This window comes from Dendrobates tinctorius, unplaced genomic scaffold, assembly GCF_039654945.1.
Source record: "Dendrobates tinctorius isolate UK_male_01 unplaced genomic scaffold, ASM3965494v1 ptg000293l, whole genome shotgun sequence".
Taxonomy (NCBI): Eukaryota; Metazoa; Chordata; class Amphibia; order Anura; family Dendrobatidae; genus Dendrobates; species Dendrobates tinctorius.
Window position 1 is genome coordinate 7,068,081 of NW_027361960.1, and position 24,960 is coordinate 7,093,040.

Here is a 24,960-nt window from a genome sequence, read left to right on the forward strand (position 1 = left end):
TCCTTGAGCTTGAATTTCACCTTTAATCTATTTAGAAGTTTTCTGGGCTCTTTTTTTACCACTCGTATTATCCGTCTCTTTGATTTGTCATCAATTTTCCTCCTGCGGCCACGTCCAGAGAGGTTGGCTATAGTCCCATGGAGCTTAAATTTCTGAAGCTACGTGGAGATGGTCTTTTAACTTTTACCTGTTTGTCTTTCATTTTCTTTCTAATCTCCTCAGACAACTCTTTCCTTCGCTTCCTCTGATCCATGTTGACCGTGATACACACCATGTCACCAAACAGCACAGTGAGTATCTGTAGTCCTCTATACAGGCCCACTCACTGATTCCAAGATTGTAGACCTGTGATGCTAGACTAGTTAGTGGACACACCTTGATTTAACATGTCCCTTTTGTCACAATATTTTCAGGGGTACCATCATGTCTGTCCAGGCCTATTTCATGAGTTTTATTTTTTTTTAAATTCTGTGGAAGCAAAGTTGAAAAGCAATGTCTGATTTTCAATTGTTCATTTTCATAGATTTTGGATTTATTATTACCATTGTCAGATTCAAGTTACTTCTGTGACCATTGTGGGTTCTTCTGTCATTAAACGAGGGGTGTACATATATATGTGTGTGTATATATATGTGTGCATCTCACAAAATTTGAACATTCTAGTTCTTCAATACAAAAAATGAAACTCCTATATTATATAGAGTCATTACAAACAGGGTGATGTATTTCAAGTGTTTATTTCTGTTAATGTTGATGATTGTGAAGCCAATGAAAACCCAAAAGTCATTATCTCAGTAAATTAGAATACTTTATAACACCAGTTTGAAAACACCAAAGTGTTGCAGTATATAGCTAAAATCACAATCTGCTCTAAAGTCCATGAAATTTGATCTGCCCATCAATGTGACATGAGGTGGTGCAACCACATACCGCATGCCTTAAAGGGGTGGTCCGAAACTAAAATTTATTTTAATCCTAAATGTCTTTTTATTTAATGTCTAACCTCTAATCTAACCTCTTTTCTGAAATGCTTTAATTAAAAAAGTCTCTATCGTTCCCTCGCCACTGTATCCATCTGCTTTATTTTATTTACTACCTTAACCTCATGGAAAATCTATGGGGTATTGTCAAGAGGAAAATGAGAGACACCAGACCCAACAATGCAGACAAGCTGAGGGCTGCTATCAAAGCAACCTAGGCTTTCACAACACCTCAGCAGTGCAACAGACTGATCGTCTCCTTTCCATGCCACATTGATGCAGTACTTGATGCCAAAGGAGCCTCAACCAAGTATTGAGGCGCATTTACAGAATATATATTTCAGTAGGCCAACATTTTGGATTTTAAAATCATTTTTCAAGCTGGTGTTATAAAGTATTCCAGTTTACTGAGATAATGACTTTTGGGTTTTCATTGGCTGTAAGCCATAGTCATCAACATTAGCAGAAATAAATACTTGAAATACATTTATCACAGAGAAAAAATCTGCACTATCTCAGCAGAACCCCGGGTCCACAATATTGAATCACCTCGTTCCGAGCATTACCACGTGAACTTACGGGTACAAAACAAAAAAGAAAAAAATGGGTGGCAGTCACCGTTCTTAAAATCCAGTCTTTTATTAGTACTAACCTTAAAACATCTTCACACAGGCAAGGTGAGAACAAGTGGATAAGAATCGGACGACGGCAGTTTCGCGCACCTGCACTTCTATGGGTCCTCAGGACCCGTAGAAATACTTGAAATAGATCACTCTGTTTGTAATGACTCTATATAATATGAGTTTCCCTTTTTGTATTGAAGAATTGAAATAAATTATCTTTTTGATGATATTCTAATTTAGTGAGAAGCACTTGTACATGACACTTATATTACACATTAATCATGAAACTTTTATTTCACATAGTACATAACACACACACATACATATATATATATTACAGTTCAATCAGCTTAGAAACTGGCAGCAACCAATGAGAGCCAGCTACTGCCATCTGCAGTTCAGATAAATCTTTCCAGAAGTGGCCTTCATGTAAGAGTGTTGCCAAAAATATAACTTCTACATGGTATCAATGCCAAGTGAGTCGACTGTGCCCAAAAGCATAAGAACTGGGGTATAGAAAATAGAAACAGATGCTCTGGTCTGATGTGTCAAAATTTGAAATATTTGGCTGTGAAAGAGGCAGTTTTTTGCCTGAGGAATGAAGAGCGATGCAACAATGAGAAGACAACAGTGTAGCATGGTAGAAGTTCCTTGAAAATTTGGGTCTGCATTTCAGCAAATGGAGTTGGGGATTGGGTTATAACTAATGATGTCCTAAGAAATATAGGCAGCTACTTATCCATCTTGTTAAAACATTGGGAATATGTCTGATTGGCTCAAAATTTATTCTGCAACAGGGCAATGGCCCCAAACAATACAACAAATGTTAGTATGGTTAGTATGGTCGATTTTTAAATCAAAAAGAACACCTGGAAAGTCCTGGAAGTGATAATGTGTCCCCACCGAACCCTAATCTTAATATCATAGCATCTGAATGCGATTATTGTATGGTTACTCTGCATAGTAATTTATATGAAAATGAGACATTGATGATTTGCATACACAAAGTGGTTCACTGTCTCGTTACATTTTTCAGACAATCCTTATGAACCTCATTGATAGCATGCCAAAATGTGTAAAAAGTGTATTACTGTGTGTGGTGCTCATTCTCTATAATGAGTAAATGAAGAGGTTTCAATTTTTTTTTAGCTTTTTATTTATTATTTGCATGCCATTAAAATATCTATGAAGGCTGTGATTTCCATAATTCCAAAACTTTTCTTTCTTGGTATTGCAATTTCAATATTGAAGAATGTAATAATCTTTAATTTGGAATGTATATTTCTTTATGGTATTTGGAATTATTGAGAACTTGTTTTTTCTTTTTCAGCATGGACCCAAGATGTCTCTGTATTTGTTTGAATTGATGTACAATCACAAGGAGGAATTAACAAAAGAAGACCAAACGTTGGGGGCATTACTTATGAGTGCACTAAAGGAGTCTGGTTATAAATGTATCCCTCCAAATGCTCCCCTCGATCTTGACCTAATTAAGGCTTCTGAAGAGGTTTGGGAACTTTACATCCTGAGTATTAGCTGTCCTGCTCTATTGCCTTTTCTTAAATGGAATCTGTTGGTTAACATCAATCCCCCAACCGCATATACAGCTCTGGCAAACATTAAAAGACCACTGCACAGTTTTATAAACATCAGCTTCTCTACATGTCTGACAGCCATTCCAGTGTCAGTTGCATTCCAATCAGAGTACACCTCATTCTACTTAATGTGCTTCTGATTAGGTAATCACCCAAACCAAATCTTATTTAACAAAGGAAAGTATAAAAAACCCTTGTGTGGTGTTCACAATCCTCTTGTAATAGGACAAGCTAGATGGCAAAACAAGAGCTAGTAATATCTCAAAAGTAATAGTAATGAAAAAAATAACTTTTAACCATGCCAAAGGAGTTTAAAAGAAAAGTCTTGAGTGAGGAAAAGAAGGGCTTAATTCTGGCAGAGGGATACAGTGAGCGTTATGTTGCCTCCATCCTTAAAATTTCTAAGACGGCGGTCCATTACAACGAGGTGAAGCAGCAGACATTGGGGACAACAAAGCCACAGACCGGCAGAGGGTGAAAAACGACGCTCCACTGACCGGGATGACCGTTATCTTATTCGAATGTCACTCAGCAACCTCAGGATGATATCAAGTGACCTACAAAAGGAATGGCAAATGGCAGCTGGGGTGAAGTGCATGGCATGGAAAGTTCGTAACAGGCTCCTAGAGGCAGGGCTCAAGTCATGTAAAGCTAGAAAAAAGCCTTTCATCAATGAGAATCAAAGGATTGCCAGGCAGAAGTTTGCCAAAGACCATAAGGATTGGACCATAGAGGACTGGAGTAAGGTAATCTTCTCTAATGAGTCTAATTTTCAGCTTTGCCCAACACCTGGTCATGTAATGGTTAGACGGAGACCTGGAGAGGCGAACAAGGCACAGTGTCTTGCACCCACTGTGACATTTGGTGGAGGATCGGTGATCACTGATGATCTGGGGATGCTTTAGCAAGGCAGGAATTGGGCAGGATAATCTTTGCGAATGACTTATGAATTAAGCCACATACAAGGTTATCCTGGAAAAACAGTTGATTCCTTCTGCTCATCCAATGTTTTCCAACTCTGAGGCTGGTTTCACACTTGCTTTTTTTTGCAGCGCGTTTTTCCCGCAAAAAAACGCATTGAAAAAACGCATACAAATGCATACAAACGCTGCGTTTTTTTCAAGCATTTTTATGCACATGCAGGAAAAAAAAGCAGCGTTTTTGTGCGTTTGTATGCGTTTTTTGTGCGTTTGCGTTTTTTTACAGATTTTTGAAAAACCCCCCAAAAAACAAAAAAAAAACATTCAACAACACACAAGACCAATGGGACTTCATTGTGGGTGTGGTATGTTAATATATAGACCCTGTCTACAGTATTCTTCACATTTGCTTGATTCTTCTCGTGACCATGGATCTGCGCTGGAAGAGTTTTCACTTCAACTTGGATTTGGACATCGCGATGGCTCAGGCGTATGCAGTTGCTTGCCATGAACAAAGGAAGAGAGAGAGGCAGCGAAGACGGCAGCGGCGGCGTATGTGGATACATCCGATTGTTGAACGCCGGGAGAGCCGTGGGGCATACCACACCCTCTACAGCGAGCTCCAGGCAAACCCGGAGAAATTTACAGATTATATCCGGATGTCCCAAGAAAGTTTCAGGGATTTGCTTGCTCGTGTCCAACAATCCATCCGGAGACAGGACACACAGCTCCGTCGTGCGATTCCTCCTGAGGAACGGCTACTGGTGACATTACGGTATGTAATATTTAAAAACCAAGGGGTGCGGTCTGATGTTTTTTTTTTAAATTTAGTATTCAAAACCTTGGGTAATTAGTTTTCGTGAATGTACTAATATTTTATTTTATAGTTTTTTAAAATAATATACATAAATATTAATTTTACTTCTTTGTCTGTTCACAGATTCCTGGCGACTGGAGAAACCCTATCTTCACTACACTTCCAGTACCGTATTGGAATCTCTACCTTGTCTGGAATTGTTGCTGACACCTGCCGGGCTCTCTGGAATGTTCTTTGTCCAGAATTTATGCCCTTGCCCACCGCTGAAAAGTGGATGGAAATTGCTGACAAATTCTGGACAGTATGCAATTTTCCCAACTGTTTGGGAGCTGTTGATGGTAAACACATACGGATCATCAAACCCAAAAGAACGGGATCTGAGTACTATAATTACAAAAAGTACTTTTCAATAGTACTCATGGCCATTGCGGATGCCGGATGTATGTTTGTAGCAGTGGACATTGGAGCATTTGGCCGTGGTAATGACTCACAGGCTTTTAAAAACTCATGGCAACCAATTTAATTTCCCTATGCCACGGCCTCTTCCTCACACCGAAGCTCCGCCACTGCCCTTTGTAATGGTTGGCGATGAGGCTTTTCAAATGTGCGGAAACTTACTGAAACCCTACTCCAGCCGGGACTTGGACCACACCAAAAAAATATTTAATTACAGGCTGACCAGGGCCAGAAGAACTGTCGAGTGTGCTTTTGGGATTCTTGTCTCCAGATGGCGAATTCTGGGCACGGCCGTTAATCTTAAACTTGAAACAGTCGATGAGGTGGTGAAGGCCTGTGTGGTTCTACATAACTTTGTGATGGCTAAAGAGCACCCGACCTTTGAACTGGACGATGATGCTCCTAACCCATTGCCTGAATTCACTCAGCACACTCTCAGGTCATCCGTTGAAGTTGGCCAAATGAGGGACCAATTTGCGGCCTACTTTATTTCTGATGTAGGACGGGTGCACTGGCAAGATGAAATGGTGTAATGTTTTTGTTTGTTTATGGTAATAAAAAACCTTATTTGATACCATTACTGAGTGCACTATATTTTTTAAACTCCAATTAAATAAAAAACTTCCCATGTATAACTGAATTTTTTGATGTTCACACACCTGGGCAGGTAAATACACATATGAGTTAAAATGCAGCATTGCTAGTCTGCGTGAAATATATTGGAACGAGCAAAGCTGCAGGCCATGAATCAGGAAACCAATTTTTTTCAAGAGAAAATTGTCCAACTAGTTGAAAAAAAAGTATGTGATTTTTTCAAAACCCAACCCCAATGAAACTCAATGGGGAATACAAGTCAGCATTGAGTGGATGAATGTAATCAGCTCAATTCCAACTTGTAGTGCAGAAATAGACAAGTTTCTAGAGTTATTACACTAGGCCTTGGAATGACTATACTAGGCCGTGGTATTTCAAATATGAGTATAGTAGGCCTTGGGCCTACTAGTATAGTCATATGTGAAATACCACGGCCTAGTATAGTCATACCAAGGCCTACTGTAATAACTCGATTTTTACCAACTAGGAGCTTGTTTCACGAAAAACAAACTGGTGAAACTTGACAAGTTTCACCAGTTTGTTTTTCATGAAACCAGATCCAAGTTGGTAAAACTCGAGTTATTACACTAGGCCTTGGTATGACTATACTAGTCCGTGTTATTTCACATATGACTATACTAGGCCTTGGGTTGGTTTTTAACATGTATTTACCCATCAGTGTGTGTGAGCGGCGCAAACAACATTAATGAAACTTTGTAATGGTGAACCACAAATGTAAATTTATTTTTAATCACAAAAATAAACCAAAAAATTATTTTTTCCGGCGTTTGGGGGCAGATGGTTTCAATTTGGGGGTGTGCAGGGAATATGCAACACTTGCAGTTGAAGACGGTGCTTGAGGGGAAGGGGCAACAAAACTTGTGGGGGAAGGTAGTCCAGTTAAGGGAATTAAACTAGGAACACTTGGAGGAGAGGAAATCTGTTCAGGTACATTTGTTGTAATGGCATGTCGCCGTAGGCTTGTGTGCCTGGACCGACTTTGGCCCAATGCCCGCCTTGATTGATATCGCCTTGAACTTGGGGCAAATATTGAGTGTACGTCCCCCGTCTGCTGAGGTGGCTGCTGCTGCTGAGGTGGCTGCTGCTGCTGCTGAGGTGGCTGCTGCTGAGGTGGCTGCTGCTGAGGTGGCTGCTGCTGAGGTGGCTGCTGCTGCTGCTCTTGGTTGGCAGTGCTCGTCCTTGCAGGAGGACTGGTGGCGGCAGTGATGGTCCAGGTTTGCGGAGTGGTGGTGGCAGGGCTACTACATGTTGTTGTAGCGGCAGGGCTGTTCCATGTTTGCCTAGTGGTGGCTGAGCTCCACGCATGCATGGGAGTGGCGGTGGTGCTTCAGACAGGAGCAGCGCTTGCCATGGTGGTGTCGGTGAAGTGACCAGCTGCACTCAGACTTGTGGTGGTGTAACGGTGGGTGTCCTGGCTTTGAATAGAGGTGTCCATGCAGTGGTATGCAGCACAAGTCGGTAGTGAGGTGAAGCGAGTCAATGGTGGCACAGGTGGAAATGACACCACTGACTGCTGACCGTACCGATTATGCTGCATAGCCTGCAAGAAAGCATTGTTGCAGGCCTGCAGCACATTCAGCTGTTGCTCAGGACTAAGGTGTTCCGCCATGCCCTTTTCAATCTTACTAAAAAAATGGTGTGCTGGTCTGTTGAGGTCGGCCTCCAGACGGTCAAGGCGCTGTTCTACAGAATTGAAGCGGTGTTCAAAGTGGTTAAAACCACGTTCCATGAGTGCAAAACCGCTTTCAACTCTGTCGGACAGCGACTTGAGGCTGGAATTAAAGGCCTCGCTCAAATGCATAAACTCGGGCAAGACATTCCTGTCCAAGGCCCTCTGCCGCTGGCGGGTAGTGCCCGCATAACCAGTGGCAGAGACCTGGGACAGGGGAACACCTGATGGCCCAGCTTCCTGGTCACCAGATGTGTGTGTGGCTGACCTGCAAGGTGCTTCCTGGCTGTCGGATGGCTGGGACGGGTCAGAGGACGTCCGAGGAAGGACCGCTCCAGGGCCAGGTTGCAGGGTGCTGCTCCAGGTGCTGTGAAAGAAAGGAAAATCATTACTACCATGCCTTTACAAGAGGCATCAGCTGTGGATTAGAAAAACACAGATTAATAAAAATAAAAACCCAAAATTTATGATACTTACGATCTCGTGGCAAGGACCGGTCTTAGGAACTGCAACGCGTGATAGTGACGGTATCTAGTTCTGGTCCTTGACGCAGATCCACTGCGAACCTGGCCCTCAGCACGAACATCACTGTTGAAGCGGTCCTTGATCGAACGCCAACGTGTTCGGACTTTGTCCACTGTTGGGAAAAAAAAAACAGTGCCGTCAAGGACAACAGTCACTGCGGCACAATATAGCATTACAATACTCAAAGCAGTCACTGTAGAGCCCGATGACACTGTTGGGTTTCCTGCTAGAATATACCTAGCACGAAACCCAACAGTGCCGTCAAGGACAACAGTCACTGCGGCACAATATAGCAATACAATACTCAAAGCAGTCACTGTAGAGCCCGATGACACTGTTGGGTTTCCTGCTAGAATATACCTAGCACGAAACCCAACAGTGCCGTCAAGGACAACAGTCACTGCGGCACAATATAGCAATACAATACTCAAAGCAGTCACTGTAGAGCCCGATGACACTGTTGGGTTTCCTGCTAGAATATACCTAGCACGAACCCCAACAGTGCCGTCAAGGACAACAGTCACTGCGGCACAATATAGCAATACAATACTCAAAGCAGTCACTGTAGAGCCCGATGACACTGTTGGGTTTCCTGCTAGAATATACCTAGCACGAAACCCAACAGTGCCGTCAAGGACAACAGTCACTGCGTCACAATACAGAGCAGGGAAATACTCACTAAACGCCTTTTTGGAGGATGCTGTGGCGCTGTCCCAGCCATCCATCAACGCTGCGGCCACCTCATTCCATAGCCGCCGGGTCACCACATTGTCCTTGTACAGCCGGTCACGGCTGTCCCACAACGGCGCACGCTCCTGGACCAGGCTGATGAGCTGCTCATTATCCAGGTAGACGTCTTCATCCCGTTGTGGAACCTTGACAAAACACATTCATTAGAATAATCAAATTTAAATTGAATAAAAAGTTACAAAAAAAGAAACATAAAAAAGAGTAAAAAAAGACGATAAAAAATAAAGAACATTACAAATCATTTGATACATACATTCCGTATCACCACCGGGACTTGGCTTCGCTGCTCCTGCTCTTCGCCCTCAGAAGTCCCGTCCGCAGAAGATGATGATGATGTCTTAAAAAAGTTGAAAAAAACGTAAGAGATTTGGAGTAGCAGCAGATATACTTACCAGATGCACGAAAATAATCACCTCACGGTCTGCTTGCGCCAATTCCTGCCGCGATGGGGAATATTCGGATTATGAAGACATACTGCATGTAAAAATAATAAAAATCATTAGTACATACATAATTTAAAAGGACAGGCATATAATGTAATATACTCACATTCTTGCGCTGATAATGGGTTCCTTGGTGACTGTCTGCTTTCCAATCTGTCAGTGTAGTAGTGGCAGAGTTTTGGCAGGCACCTCCTTTATATAGACTTTTTTTTTTGACTTTAGAAGTTTATAACTAGTACAACAAGTGGACACCACCAAAAAAACGCAGCGCTAAAAAAACGCATACATGCGCATGCCAGTGCGCACGTATGCGCATCCATAGGCTATAATGGCCATTTTTAGCGCAAAACGTGCGCATACGTGCGCATGCGCTTTTTTGCAGGACCAAAAAATGCAACATGTAGCGTCTGTGAAATACAAACGCACACCCCAAAAAAACGCAGCGCATGAAAATCGCATACGTGCGCATGCCAGCGCGCAGGTATGCGCACCCATGTTAAATATAGGGGAAAAAACGCATGCGCACGTATGCGTTTTTTCAAGCGCAAAAAAACGCAAATGTGAAACCAGCCTGAGTACTATTTTTTTCCAGCAGGACAATGTGCCATGCCACACAATGTGTGGATGAAGGACGACCACATCAAATCCCTGTCATAGCCAGCCCAATCTCCAGACCTGAACCCCATTGAAAACCTCTGGAATTTAATCAAGAGGGAGATGGATAGTCACAAGCCATCAAACAAAGAAGAACTGCTTAATTTTTTGTGCCAGGAGTGGCATAAGATCACCCAAAAGCAGTGTGAAAGACTGGTGGAAAGCATGCCAAGAAAGCTGTGATTAAAAATCAAATCATGGTTATTCCACAAAATATTGATTTCTGATCTCTTCCTGAGTTAAAACATTAGTATTGTGTTTCTAAATGATTATGAACTTGTTTTCTTAGCATTATTTGAGGTCTGCAAGCACTGTATTTTTTTGTGATTTTGACCATTTCTCATTTTCTGAAAATAAATACAAAATTTAGTGCTTGGAAATTTGAAGACATGTTGTCAGTAGTTTATGGAATAAAAGAGCAATTTCCATTTTACTCAAAAATATACCTATAAAGACAAAAATCAGAAAAACTGAAAATTTTGCCATAGCTGTATATGGTAGTTGAAATTAGTACATTCATAAATAAATACAAAACCATGTACAAAAACTGTAGTTTTATAAAATCATATGATGGGACATTAGTATAATACACTGTGCAAAAAAATAAAGGGAGCACTAAAATACCACACCCTAGATATCCCTGAATGAAATATTCCAGTTGCAAATCTTTATTCATTGCATAGTGGAATGCGTTGGGAACAATAAAACCAAAAATCAGAATTAATATCTCATGGAGAGTCTCCAGATTTTTGCTTTTAATTCATCCCTTTTTAGGACTTTATGCCAGAAAGGGGCTCCTGCCGAGGTTTTGTTAGAAATATGAGATAAACATCAATGTTATTCCTATACGTCACGTTGCTGCATATTTTGTTCATTTTATTTTCAGGAACAGGAAAAATATAAGAATGAAGAGCTAGCCAACAAAGAAGCTTGGAAAAAAACAATTGTAAATAATCAGCAAAAGTAAGAAAATATCTATGAAATGTATTTCAATGATTTTGTGTTCCCAATTGTTTTGCTGGTAAATGTAGAACTGAATCTGCTGGTCTCAGACCTATGGAGCTGTATGGTCTGCACATGTTTTGTCGCTTGACAGCTGCAGTAGCTACTTAAGGGGGATATACTTAAGGGGGTGTTCCCATCTTAAACGCTTGTCACTCTCATAGAAGCACATACCCCACCTCTACATTCACAACGGATTGATCTTTATCCAGTACAATAAAATAAACCAAGTGAATAGAAAAAATAGAATGGATGGGTGCCAAAAAACAGGCTTTTATTTTGCCATTGCCAACACACTGATTGGAGATATACCAAGTAAAACAATAAATAAAACTTTGAATTGTCAAGACAGAAAAAAAAATAGTTTATTTATTAAATCAGAATGATTGTAATAAAAATTGCTGGGAAGTCGTCCAAACATTCTTGAAATCCCGTGACTTAGCACAAAGCCTTTGCTAGCCCTTCATACAGTCTGCCCTTCCATATCTTTATAATAGAGAAAGATTCACTCTTCTTGTATTCATCTTGCACACATTACGAACATTTAGGCTGTGTGCACACGTTGTGGATTCTGCTGCAGATCCGGCCCTGGTGTACAGTACCATTAAAGTCAATGGAAAATGAAATATGCTGTGCACTTGCTGCAGATTTTTCTGCGCGGATTAGCTGCAGATTGAAATCCGCAGCATGTCAATTCTTTGTGCGGAATATGCAGCGGTTTGACACCTGCTCCATTATAGAAATCCGCATTAAATCCGCAGGTAAAACTCAGGTCATTATACCTGCAGTTTTAGCCAAATCCGCGCAGAAAAATCCACAGCGGAATACGCAACGTGTGCACATACCCTTAAAGGGAATGTTCCAATAGGATAAACCCTCATAAACTGTCTACATGGTCATGCACAACTCAGAGCAGAGGGCAATGACATTCACCTCAGCCGAGGAAAGCACAGTTAAGAATTCAACCTCCAGGCACTTAGGCTAGGGTCACACTGCGTTAAAGCAGCCCTTTCAACGCATAGCCTTGACGGTCTGCGTTAACGGTATAACATAACGCGATCGTGTTATGCTCTATCGCTAGCGCAGATGATTCATCTGCACTAGCGGTGACGGAGCCTCAGACGCTGCAGTCCGCGTCCGAGGCTCCGTCACTGAATGACGGCACATCGCTAGCGCATGCCGATTATGGCATGCGTTGGCGATGCGCCTGATAATGGGGGTTAATGGCAGCGTTACACCGCGTTATGCCGCGGTGTAATGCAGTCCGTCTAATGGACTGCCATAAAGCAGTGCGACCCCAGCCTAAAGGCCCCGTCTCACACAACAAGATTGTTAGCGAGATCGCTGAAACGTCACCGATTTTGTGATGCAACAGCGACCTTGCCAGCGATCTCGCTACGTGTTACACATAGCGGCGACCGGCCCCCCCGCTGGATATCGCTGATCATGCTCGAATGTCCTGGGCCATTGTTTGATCGTTGGCGTTCCGCTGGCCAGCATGCATCGCTGTGTTTGACACCGACAAGCGACCTCGTTGGCGACGCAGAACTCAGGGACACAGGCGTGAGTCGTCAGAATAGCTGCTGTGTGACAGGGTCCCAACGACCGCTGAGGTCGTTATACGGATCGCTGTTGGATTGCTGCGTCATTGAAGAGATCTGCCTATTTGGCAGCTTACTAGCGACCATGTAGCGACGCACCAGCGATCCTTATCAGGTCGTATCATTGTCTGGATCGCTGGTGCGTCGCTATGTGAAACTGGACCCTTACTCTCTGCTTTCCGTGCTCCTGCATTAGCATCAGCATTTTGTGTAAGAGCACACATTTTCCTGTGTATCCCAGATGGATATCTTGATGGACAGTCTGTTGGATTGTGTACAGGGACAGCTTTGTACTGACTGCTGCTCTGTAAATCGATCCAAGTAGCTGCTCAGTCGGTAAAGATGGAAGGAGGAAATGTCAGCTTTTTTCTCTGCTCACCCTCTACTTCTAAGATGTGACCGCTCTGCAGGGCAAGTAAACATGTGTAATCTATGTGTGTAGTGGCCAGAAGTTTGAGGCTGCAGGAGTCACATCTATAATCAAGTTTTCCTAATATTCCTTAAATGGAATCTGTCAGCACGTTTTTGCTATTTCATCTGAGCACAGCTGTAGGCAAAGAGAATCTGAACCCAACAATATATCACTTAAATTACTGGGTGCAGCTGTTCTTTCACAATCATAGATTTAGTTTTACAATGAAGCCGAGCTGAGAAATCTGCCCCCACCCACATTAGGCTCTTTGTGTACAATGTCCATAGACAGTGTTGTGATTATAATGGGGGTGGGGGCGTTGCCGGACTAATGTAGTCCAGCAGTGATAATCTCTTAGTGATAAATCATTCACAGTTAGTAAACAACAATACGCACTTTGACAAGTGACATAACCCTGAATTCTGTGTTTCAGCCTCTGTATCCTTCTGTCTTCAGATTACATAGCAGAAACCTGCTGACAGATTCCCTTTAAGACCAATTATAGCACATTGTCTACCATTAGTTTGCTGAGTGCAGTCAAAATTTAGACATGAGCTACATCTACTTTTTGTGAATGACGAAACCTAAAACAAGTAGGACTACATGATCTGACAAGGGACCCTACAAATTTGCTAGGTCTACACTAACCTAGGAACTTTGTTAAAGTGATGAGTTGCATCTACTCATATGGTATGCCTACTCATTATCATTTTTTTGTATTATAACGGGGCTTCAGTGACATCTCTGTTGGTGGTATGTTTCTAGTTGTGTTTTGTAGAATATTATGTTATGCATAATACTGTGGATGTTAACAACTACAGAGACATGTTAAGCTCTTATGTACCACCAATACTAATATGACTTTTTACTGACCTGAGAAATAAGAAAATAACATATCCCCTTAAAAAGGTAAATGTGGCAGCTGTCAAATATACACTATAGCTGATATTTTGCTGTGTAATGCCGCTCGGAACAGTAGCCATGGGTGAGAAACTCTTGCTTCAAGCTGCCCGCTACATGGAAATGGGGGTCCTGACTGGGTGTGTGGACTTTTGCTGTGATGGCTATACACCCTTGAAGACTCATCATACCATTATACCATTATATTCTGCCAGTCAGGATCTGATGCTACAGAGTTCAGTGAGGGAGACCATAGTTCATAAATAAACGTATTTTTATTGAAGAATAATTTATGAGGAACTATGTACAGCAGACAGTAGTCATTCATCTTCATGGAAATTTCTATTTTGACATGGAACATCATCACGCACTAACCCTTCTGTTTGCTCAAGTCACTTTTCCTTTTTTCTCTCCGTCTTCACTTGGGAGAAGGCCACCGAATAGCATGCCCTAGGCCCATCCTCTTTCAGGAACCTCACCCACTCCATGGGCTGTAGGCTGTGCATAGGAGAGAGGAAATAGTCCCATTTACCAGACCAGTGATTCACATACATGATGTGTCTGGTATGTTCTTCCTCAAGGAATTCGTACCCCTGCTTTTTTATCAAAGGACAGGACTTTTTCTTTTGGCTGTCAGTGAGCCAAACGATCTCCTTCAGGGCAATCAACCCAGGCCTTTGCCGACTCGTCTCTCCTCTTTCCTCTCCTCTTTCTTCCGCTACCGCGGCAATTCACCAGGCCCTGGCTGTGACCCTCACCACCATATGTGTAGGTGGGTTACAGATTGGTATTTTAGCCTGTATGGTGACTAGCCGCTTTGCCGTTCCACAATCCTCAAACCAGGCCAGGGTAAGAGGCTCGACCTCCAGCTCCAGTCCCGCTACTCCAGCTCCATTCCGTTCAGGGGACCGGGTGACCTCCGCCAGATCTCCCAGCCTCACCTCTCCTTCGGACCTCAGGCCTTGGGCTCTTCTGCCTCTCTGCAATCCAGGACACAAAGAAACACGGTCCTCGGTGGCATCTTTTCCAGCAGTACTAGCATACCATCAGCTATGCGGGTCATCAATCCCTGTATCGTGTCATGCTGTAACACCAGCTTCATTAACTGTCGCAAGCATGCTTCTCCAACACCTGACTGTGAACTAGGTATGTAGCCTACCTCAGTCTTCTCGGAATCGCTCTGATCCCTGCCATCCACTGCACTCTCCGACTCCGCTCTGGTTGCTTTTAGGTACAAACAAAACATAGGCGTTTTCCAACCACCTTTCATCCAGGCTTCTTCTGTCATCACTATAATTCTCGCTCTCCTGGTATAGTACTTTTCATTTCACTGTCCGGCTCCCACCAAACTAATGGCGCCGACCTCCTAGTCGCTGCGTGCTCCTGATTACTGCTTTGCCTTTCACTGGGTGGGGCTTTGTTTCGCAGTCCATCCCATTTATCTAGTGCCTCTGCCTGTTTTCTTTCATCACATCTTGGTGGGCAGGCATTTCTTTTCCATCTCACCTTCTTATAGTGTGCACCTTCCACAATGGGCTGCTCATTCTCTGCAAGACACTCCCTTCTGAAGACGAAACCTCTGGAGGGTTGAACGATCCTCCATGCCCTCTACACCTGTGATGAACAGGTTTGTTTATGTACTGTACCATAAACCCCCATCTTTGGATCCATTCCTGCGACCATCTCTAAGCATGCTTTCATTACCATTTTCCATCTTTCTCTAGTCCTCGCCGCATTTCTTAGTTCATCCCTTTGCCGACTATGCCAAGTGTAATGTGGTGCGGAGTGGTAGCCGTGGACGAGGTACTCATGCTTCATGCCACAGCATATTACATGGAAATGGGGATCCTGACTGGGTGTGTGGACTTTTACTGTGATGCCGATAAGCCCCTTGTAGACGCATGATACCATTCTATTTGCCCCACCATGACCTGATGATAAATAGCTCAGTGAGGGAGACCATAGTTCATAAATAAATGTATTTTTACTCAAGAATATTTTATGTGGAACTATGTACAGCAGATAGTAAGCATTCATCTTCATTGACATTTCCGTTGTGTCATGGAACATCATCATTCATTTTCCCTTCTCTTTCTTAAAGTCAGTTTCACTTTCTACTCCGCTTAGGCTAGGTTCACATTAGCATTTCTGTGCGCAGCGTATCATCTGCATGCGCAAACGCATGCAAAAACGCAAGCAAATGCATGTTTACGCAACATTTTTTATCCACATCATCTTACGCATGACGCCAAAAAAGCTGCGTTTGCATGCGTTTGTATGCGTTTTTGCATGTGTTTGCAGTGTATGTGCATGCGTTTGATATTTCCAATGTTTTTCCAGTAGAATTTCCTTGACACTAGACACCCATTGGGTGTGTCTCATGGGATTTCTATATATAGACACACTGCACTGATGAAATCCTCATCTTTTGCTGCTGTATCCAGCTGCAAGATGGATCTTAGCATGGAGAGCTTCATTCTTAATCTTGATTTGTCATTAAAATTGGCTGTTGCCTTTGCTGTGGCTTGTGAAGAAGAAAGACGGAGAAGACGTCATCGCTATTGGCAACACCCCATCGATGAAGTCTGAGAAAGCCGTGGCGCATACCACTCGTCGTACACAGAGCTACGTAAAAACCCTGTGAAGTTTTTCGAGTACACGAGAATGTTGGAACAGAACTTCCTTGACTTGCTGCTATGTGTCCGAGGATCCATCACCAGGCAGGACACAAAGCTACATCGAGCAATTCCTGCTGAGGAACGTCTGTTGGTGACCCTGAGGTACGTAATTTTGAAAAAGAAACACCTGTCATTAATATGATTGTTCTAAAAGCCATGTACTGATTTTTTTTCCCCATTTTCTGTTCGGCAGATTCCTGGCTACCGGAGAAACCTTATCATCTCTACATATTCAATTCCAGATTGGAGTGTCCACGCTTTCTGGGATTGTTGGAGACACCTGCCGTGCTTTATGTGACGTTCTGCATGAAGAATTCCTTCCCCAACCCACAACTGAACTCTGGCTGGAAAATGCTGAAAAATTCCAGGACATTTTTAATTTTCCATACTTTTTGGGGGATGTGGATGGCAAACACATTCAGATTATGAAACCTGCTGGAAATGCATCTGAGTATTTCAATTACAAAAAATACTTTTTGATTGTTCTCATGGCAATTGCAGATGCTGACTGTCGATTTGTCGCCGTGGACGTTGGCTCATTTGGACGAGGAAATGACTCACAGACTCTGACATGGGCCAACGTTAGTATGGGAATAATTTCAATTTTCCACAGTCATGACCTCTTCCGAACACTGAAGGATCACCAATGCCATTTGTTGTTGTCGGGGATGAGGCGTTTCAAATGTGTGTCAACCTCATAAAACCATACTCAAGTCGGGACTTGAATCACACCAAAAGGATTTACAACTACCGACTGACAAGGACACGAAGAACTGTGGAGAGCGCCTTTGGAGTGCTAGTGTCTAAATCGCGCATTTTGGGAACAGCCATCAATCTAAAAATTGAGACAATTGATGAGGTTGTGAAAGCGTGTGTTGTCCTGCACAATTACATTCTGGTGAAAGAGTGACAACCGTCAACACTTATTACTTGAGGAACCCGTTACTACCACATTGCAGGATTACCAAGATCACCCTCTGAGGACTACAGTGGAAGTTGCCCAAGTGAGGGATAAATTTGCTGCCTACTTTGTTTCGGATATTGGATGTGTGGCATGGCAAGACGAAATGGTTTAAGCCGCTAATAAGTAAAATGTACCTGTAATGTTTGTTTACTTTATTACTAACACCTTGACCGTAACTTTAATACTAAGGACCTTGACTGTAAGACCCCTTAGTACTTCACTCAACAATACACACATATTTAAATAAAGAGATGAAAAAACCACAGGGAGACAGGGATTGAGAAATAAAAGAATTTTTATTAACAAAAATAAATTAAACATTGTTTTAAACATAAAAAAAGAAAAAAATGAGGTTTACTTTCGGGGTCTGCCCAATGGTGTGATATTGTGGAACTGGGGGGTGTCGGGCTGTAATGATTGGCTAGGAGTGGTTGGTAAAGTGGTTAAAGATGAAGTGGCAGTTAATTGGAGGATTGGGTCAGATATATTAGCAGCAGATGTAACATTGGGGGAAGATGACACATTAGGAGTGGAATACAAATTGAAAGGGATTGACACATTAGAAGGGAGAGACCCAAGGGAAGGTGGGGACAGACTTGGAAACAGAGATACATTGGGAGGTGAGGGTGGAGGTGGTAGGTAATGTTTCTTGACAACTTTTCTTTTCGGTTTTTCGACACGCACCGCTCTATTGATGAAAAAAATGTTGCGCCGGTCTCTGAAGGTCGGCTTGCAGGCGGTTAAAGCTTCTGTGCACTTCCTGGAAAAGTGTGTTTACCTGAATGAACCCATTATCCACTCTCTCTAAAACCGCCTTCATTCCATCCCGGAAGATCGAGCCTAAGTGAAGAAACTCGGGCATGACTAGCCTCTCCCAGGCCCTCTGCCACAGACGAGAAGACCCAGCAAAACCAGTGGCAAGGGGCTGGGAGAGGAGAAAACCAGATGGGACTGACTGCCTGTTCCCCAGCCTGGTTGCTCCATCGCTGGTGGATGATTGCGATTGGGCCTGTTTGTTGGCTGGTCGATGAAGGGCCACTCCAACTGAGGACGGTCCAGGTTGTGTTGTGCTGCTCCAGGTTCTGTGTGGAAAATAAATGAAAAACATTAGTCAAAAAAATTATCGAATCAATGCTGAGTCTGAATGATTACGATCACGGGGATCCCACAACGCTGCTCGCTCTTGCACAGATTGAATGAGTTGGTCGTTATCAATCTCTGGTTTGCCTTCCTGACATTGTGGAACCTATAGATCAAATTTAAAAAAAAAATGGTAAGTAAACCTCAAAACAATTTCAATTACAACTCTGATAATGAAAAGACAACTTTTACACCCCTTCTTTCCTCCTCAGAAACTTGAGGCCGACGATCCTGGGAAGATTCATTTCCACTCGACTGCTCCTGCTGTTCTGCACTGGAAGGTACCTGTAAAGAAAATACATGATTTACCAAATGTGTAGTATTGCCAGTCAAGAGAAGAAAAAAGAAGCACAGAATAACGTGCACATCCACAGCATTAAGTCAATATGCAAAAAGGCTTTTATTGAAGATGCAATTGCCAGACAAACCAAGTGCACAATAAAAACAGTTAAAAAACAGTAGATGAAATAAGTGTGGGCAAGTGGATATATATTTACATATAAGAACATGCAGTATTCATTCTAGTGAAACCATTACATATATCCCAAATGTATATATTTCCAACAATGCTCTCTCTTCCCAATTCATAATACAATATGAAGCACCAAAAAAGGGGTTTAGATCTTTTTGGAAGGTTGCAGGAGAAAAGAAAAAATCTCCAATAATTATATATATATAATTTCATGATATCAATGAGTAGATTATGGCATAATGATTAGATCTGAAAAAATCTAATGCAAGTCAATTGGCAAGAAAGTGCAATGCTGGATTACATAATGATTGCCTGGGAATAATCACACTGCCCACAACGCACAACACGTGTAGCTTCTCTTGATTAATTACTTTCCTGGTACAGTGTTGCACCTAGCTATTTTATATATGGTACATTTTTTGTGGTGCCCACCTGAGCACACATACATTACTAGTATTGCCAATCAATACATGCCAATCAGTATATCAAATGTGATTACAAATCAGTGTCATGCCCACTCTGGGAAGCTTCACTGGAGGACAAGTTGGAATAGCAGGCAGCAGTCAAGTGGAATACTGCAGAAAAGAACAGAGAAGAAAAATTAAACTTGTTAAGAGCCAAACAAAAAAAAAATAAAAAACACAATGGACACCAATACTTACATTACAGGTAGTAGACCAACAGCACAGTAGTCAGGCGGGACAGAAGCACAGCACCGGAACAAAGAAATCCTGGACAGGAGAACTGAAGGGCCAATACCACACCACCGGAACGCCGAGAAATCCTTGACAGGGGAACTGAAGGGCCAATACCACTCCACCGGAACGCCTAGAAATCCTGGACAGGAGAACTGAAGGGCCAATATCACACCACCAGAACGCCGAGAAATCCTGGACAGGAGAACTGAAGGGTCAATACCACACCACCGGAACAGAGAAATCCTGGACAGGAGAACTGAAGGACCAATACCACACCACCGAAATGCCGAGAAATCCTGGACAGTAGAACTGAAGGGCCAATACCACACCACCGGAACAGAGAAATCCTGGACAGGAGAACTGAAGGACCAATACCACACCACTGAAATGCCGAGAAATCCTGGACAGTAGAACTGAAGGGCCAGTACCACACCACGGGAAAAGAAAAATCCTGAACAGGAAATGCAAGCCACAACAGTAGTCCGGGACCGGAGCAGCAACCAGTCTACAAGGAACAGAAAAAAAAAATAGTACAGAGTACAGACTGCAGAGACAGACATTTTCTAAGCTTCTATGCTTATATAGACAGTCTTCTACTCACATCCAGAGTCTGGAGAGTAATGGCTTTTCAGTGTCCACAATTCCTTTTATACAGCTGGCAATTAGCAGGTGGTGAAATCACTTCCTGGACCTGCTCATTCTGAAATACGCATGTGTATCGAACTCATGCGTACACATGTCCTTGCGTACCAATGCGTTCCCTTAGACAGTAATGCATTGTTTTGATGCACTCATCAGCATGTGCAGGTCTGCGCATAATTGACGCCTCAAAAAAAGCAACATGTTGCGTTCGCCGGACACCGCCGAACAACGCAAAACGACGCATGCATTCGCATCCGCATGTGAACTGATGTAAACGCATATCCCTGCGTACACAATGTTAGATTTATACAAAACCTACAAAAGACAAAATGAAAAAAACCCTGCTGTAATTAAATAAGTATAAAGCAAAAGTGCATTTAAATAATACAGTGTTCTTAGTAATACTGTATTTGATCAAACAGCATAAAAGCCGTCCACCATCGACAAGGTGACTCTGTGGTCGGGGCGGTCCTACACTGTCTAATATTAACCCCTTCACCCCCAAGGGTGGTTTGCACGTTCATGACCGGGCCAATTTTTACAATTCTGACCACTGTACCTTTATGAGGTCATAACTCTGGAACGCTTCCATTGATCCCGGTGATTCTGACATTGTTTTCTCGTGACATATTGTACTTCATGTTAGTGGTAAAATTTCATTCAAATAACTTGCGTTTATTTGTGAAAAAATTGGAAATTTGGCAAAAATTTTGAAAATTTCGCAATTTTCCAACTTTGAATTTTTATGCCCTTAAATCACAGAGATACGGCACACAAAAAACTTGATAAGTAACATTTCCCACATGTTTACTTTACATCAGCACAATTTTGCAACCAAAATTTTTTTTTGTTAGGAAGTTATAAGGGTTAAAAGTTGACCAGCGATTTCTCATTTTTACAACACCATTTTATTTTTAGGACCACATCACATTTGAAGCCACTTTGAGGGGTCTATATGATAGAAAATACCCAAAAGTGACACCATTCTAAAAACTGAACCCCTTAAGGTGCTCAAAACCACATTCAAGAAGTTTATTAACCCATTAGGTGCGTCACAGGAATTTTTTTGAATATTTGAAAAGAAATGAACATCTAACTTTTTTTCACAAAAAAAATACTTCAGGTTCAATTTTTTTTATTTTACTAAGGGTAACAGGAGAAATTGGACTGCAAAAGTTATTGTGCAATTTGTCCTGAGTACGCTGATACCTGATTTGTGGGGGGGAACGACTGTTTCGGCGCATGGCAGAGCTCAGAATGGAAGGAGCGCCGTTTGACTTTTCAATGCAAAATTGGCTGGAATTCAGATCGGACGCCATGTCACGTTTGGAGAGTCCCTGATGTACCTAAACAGTGGAAACCCCCTACAAGTGACCCCATTTTGGAAACTAGACCCCCCAAGGAACTTATCTAGATATGTGGTGAGAACTTTGAACCCACAAGGGCTTTACAGAAGTTTATAACGTACAGCGGTACAATTAAAAAATCATATTTTTTCCACAAAAATGATCTTTTCACCCCAATTTTTATTTTCCCAAGGGTAACAGGACCCTAAAAGTTATTGTGCAATTTGTCCTGAGTACGCTGATACCCCACATGTGGGGGTAAACCACTATTTGGGCGCATGGCAGAGCTCGGAAGGGAAGCAATGCCATTTGACGTTTTTGGCTGGAATTGAGATCGGACACCATGTCGCGTTTGGAAAACTCCTGATGTACCAAAACAGTGGAAACCCCCCACAAATGACACCATTTTGGAAACTAGACCCCCTAAGGAACTTATCTAGATGTGTGGTGAGAACTTTGAACCCCCATGGGCTTCACAGAAGTTTATAACATACAGCCATACAATTAAAAAATCATATATTTTCCACAAAAATGATCTTTTCACCCTCAATTCTTATTTTTCCAAGGGTAACAGGACCCTAAAAGTTATTGTGCAATTTGTCCTGAGTACGCTGATACCCCACATGTGGGGGTAAACCACTATTTGGGCGCATGGCAGAGCTCTTAAGGGAAGCAGCGCCATTTGACGTTTTTGGCTGGAATTGAGATCGGACACCATGTCGCGTTTGGAAAACCCCTGATGTACCAAAACAGTGGAAATCCCCCACAAATGACACCATTTTGGAAACTAGACCCCCTAAGGAACTTATCTAGATGTGTGGTGAGAACTTTGAACCCCCATGGGCTTCACAGAAGTTTATAACATAAAGCCATACAATTAAAAAATCATATTTTTTCCACAAAAATGATCTTTTCACCCTCAATTCTTATTTTTCCAAGGGTAACAGGACCGTAAAAGTTATTGTGCAATTTGTTCTGAGTACGCTGATACCCAACATGTGGGGGTAAACCACTATTTGGGCGCATGGCAGAGCTCGGAAGGGAAGCAGCGCCATTTGACGTTTTTGGCTGGAATTGAGATCGGACACCATGTCGCGTTTGGAAAACTCCTGATGTACCAAAACAGTGGAAACCCCCCCACAAATGACACCATTTTGTAAACTAGACCCCCTAAGGAACTTATCTAGATGTGTGGTGAGCACTTTGACCCCCCCAGTGCTTCACAGAAGTTTATAATGCCCGGGCGTGAAAATAAATAATTCGTATTTTTTCCACAAACATGATCTTTTAGTCACCATTTTTTTATTTTCCAAAGGGTACCAGGAGAAATTGGACCCCAAAAGTTGTTGTCCAATTTGTCCTGAGTATGCTGATACCCCATATGTGGGAGAAAACTACTGTATGGGCACACGTCGGAGCTCGGAAGGGAAGTAATGACGTTTTGGAATGCAGACTTTGATGGAATGGTCTGCGGGTGTCATGTTGCCTTTGGAGAGCCCCTAATGTACCTAAACAGTGGAAACCCCCCACAAATGACACCATTTTGTAAACTAGACCCCCCAAGGAACTTATCTAGATGTGTGGTGAGCACTTTGAACCCCCCAGTGCTTCACAGAAGTTTATAACGCCCGGGCGTGAAAATAAAAAATTCGTATTTTTTCCTCAAACATGATCTTTTAGTCACCATTTTCTTATTTTCCCAAGGGTACCAGGAGAAATTGGACCCCAAAAGTTGTTGTCCAATTTGTCCTGAGTATGCTGATTCCCCATATGTGGGTGAAAACTACTGTATGGGCACACGTCGGGGTTCGGAAGGGAAGTAGTGACGTTTTGGTATGCAGACTTTGATGGAATGGTCTGCGAGTGTCATGTTGCCTTTGGAGAGCCCCTAATGTACCTAAACAGTGGAAACCCCCCACAAATGACCCCATTTTGAAAACTAGACCCACTAAGGAACTTATCTAGATGTGAGGTGAGCACTTTGAACCCCCAAGGGCTTCACAGAAGTTTATAATGCCAGGGCATGAAAATAAAAAAATGGTATTTTTTCCAGAAACATGATCAATTAGTCCCCAATTTTTTCATTTTCCCAAGGGTAACAGGAGAAATTGGACCCCAAAAGTTGTTGTCCAATTTGGCCTGAGTACGCTGACACCCCATATGTGGGAGAAAACTACTGTATGGACACACGTCGGGGCTCGGAAGGGAAGCAGTGACGTTTTGGAATGCAGACTTTGATGGAATGGTCTGCGGGTGTCATGTGCGTTTGGAGAGCCCCTGATGTACCTAAACTATTGAAACTCCCCACAAGTGACCCCATTTTGGACACTAGACCCCCCACGGAACTTATCTAGATGTGTGGTGAGCACTTTGAACCCCCAAGTGCTTCACAGAAGTTTATAACACTCGGACGTGAAAATAAAAAAATCATTTTTTTCCACAAAAATGATATTTTTGCCCCCAATTTTTTATTTTCCTAAGGGTAACAGGAGAAATTGGACCCCAAAAATTGTTTTGCAATTTGTCCTGAGTAGGCTGATACCCTACATGTGGGGGTAAAACACTGTTTGGGCGCATGGCAGAGCTTGGAAGGGAAGGAGCACCATTTGACTTTTTCAACTCAGAATTGGCTGGAATTGAGATCAGACGCCATGTTGCATTTGGAGAGCCCCTGATGTGCCCAAACAGTGGAAACCCCCAATTATAACTCCAACCCTAACCCCAACACACCCCTAACCCTAATCTGAGCCCTAACCCTAACCCTAGCCCTAACCCTAGCCCTAACCCTAGCCCTAACCCTAAGGCTGTGTGCACACGCTGCGGATTTTGCTGCAGTTCCGCAGCGGTTTTGGCTGCTGCGGACCCCAGTACCATGATTCCCTATGGGAATCAAAAACCGCAGTGCAGACGGTGCGGAATTTTCCGCGCGGATTATCTGCGGTTTTCAATCCGCAGAAAGAATTGACATGTCAATTCTTTCTGCGGATTCTCCTGCGGTTTGCCATCTCCTCTAATGAGGAGATGAAAAACCGCAGGACAAAACCGCAGAGCAATCTGC

At 42.7% G+C, this 24,960-nt stretch overlaps 1 protein-coding gene across 3 annotated transcripts in view; it reads left to right on the plus strand.

Moving 5' to 3' along the window:
• The window catches only part of LYST (lysosomal trafficking regulator), a 722,897-nt gene that overhangs the window by 441,644 nt on the left and 256,293 nt on the right, over nt 1–24,960 (plus strand). For all 3 annotated transcript variants that reach the window (XM_073560091.1, XM_073560092.1, XM_073560093.1), the window contains exons 31-32: nt 2,934–3,110; nt 10,934–11,010. In XM_073560091.1, the coding sequence (XP_073416192.1) occupies nt 2,934–3,110; nt 10,934–11,010 (254 nt within the window). The remainder of the gene's footprint in view (nt 1–2,933; nt 3,111–10,933; nt 11,011–24,960) is intronic.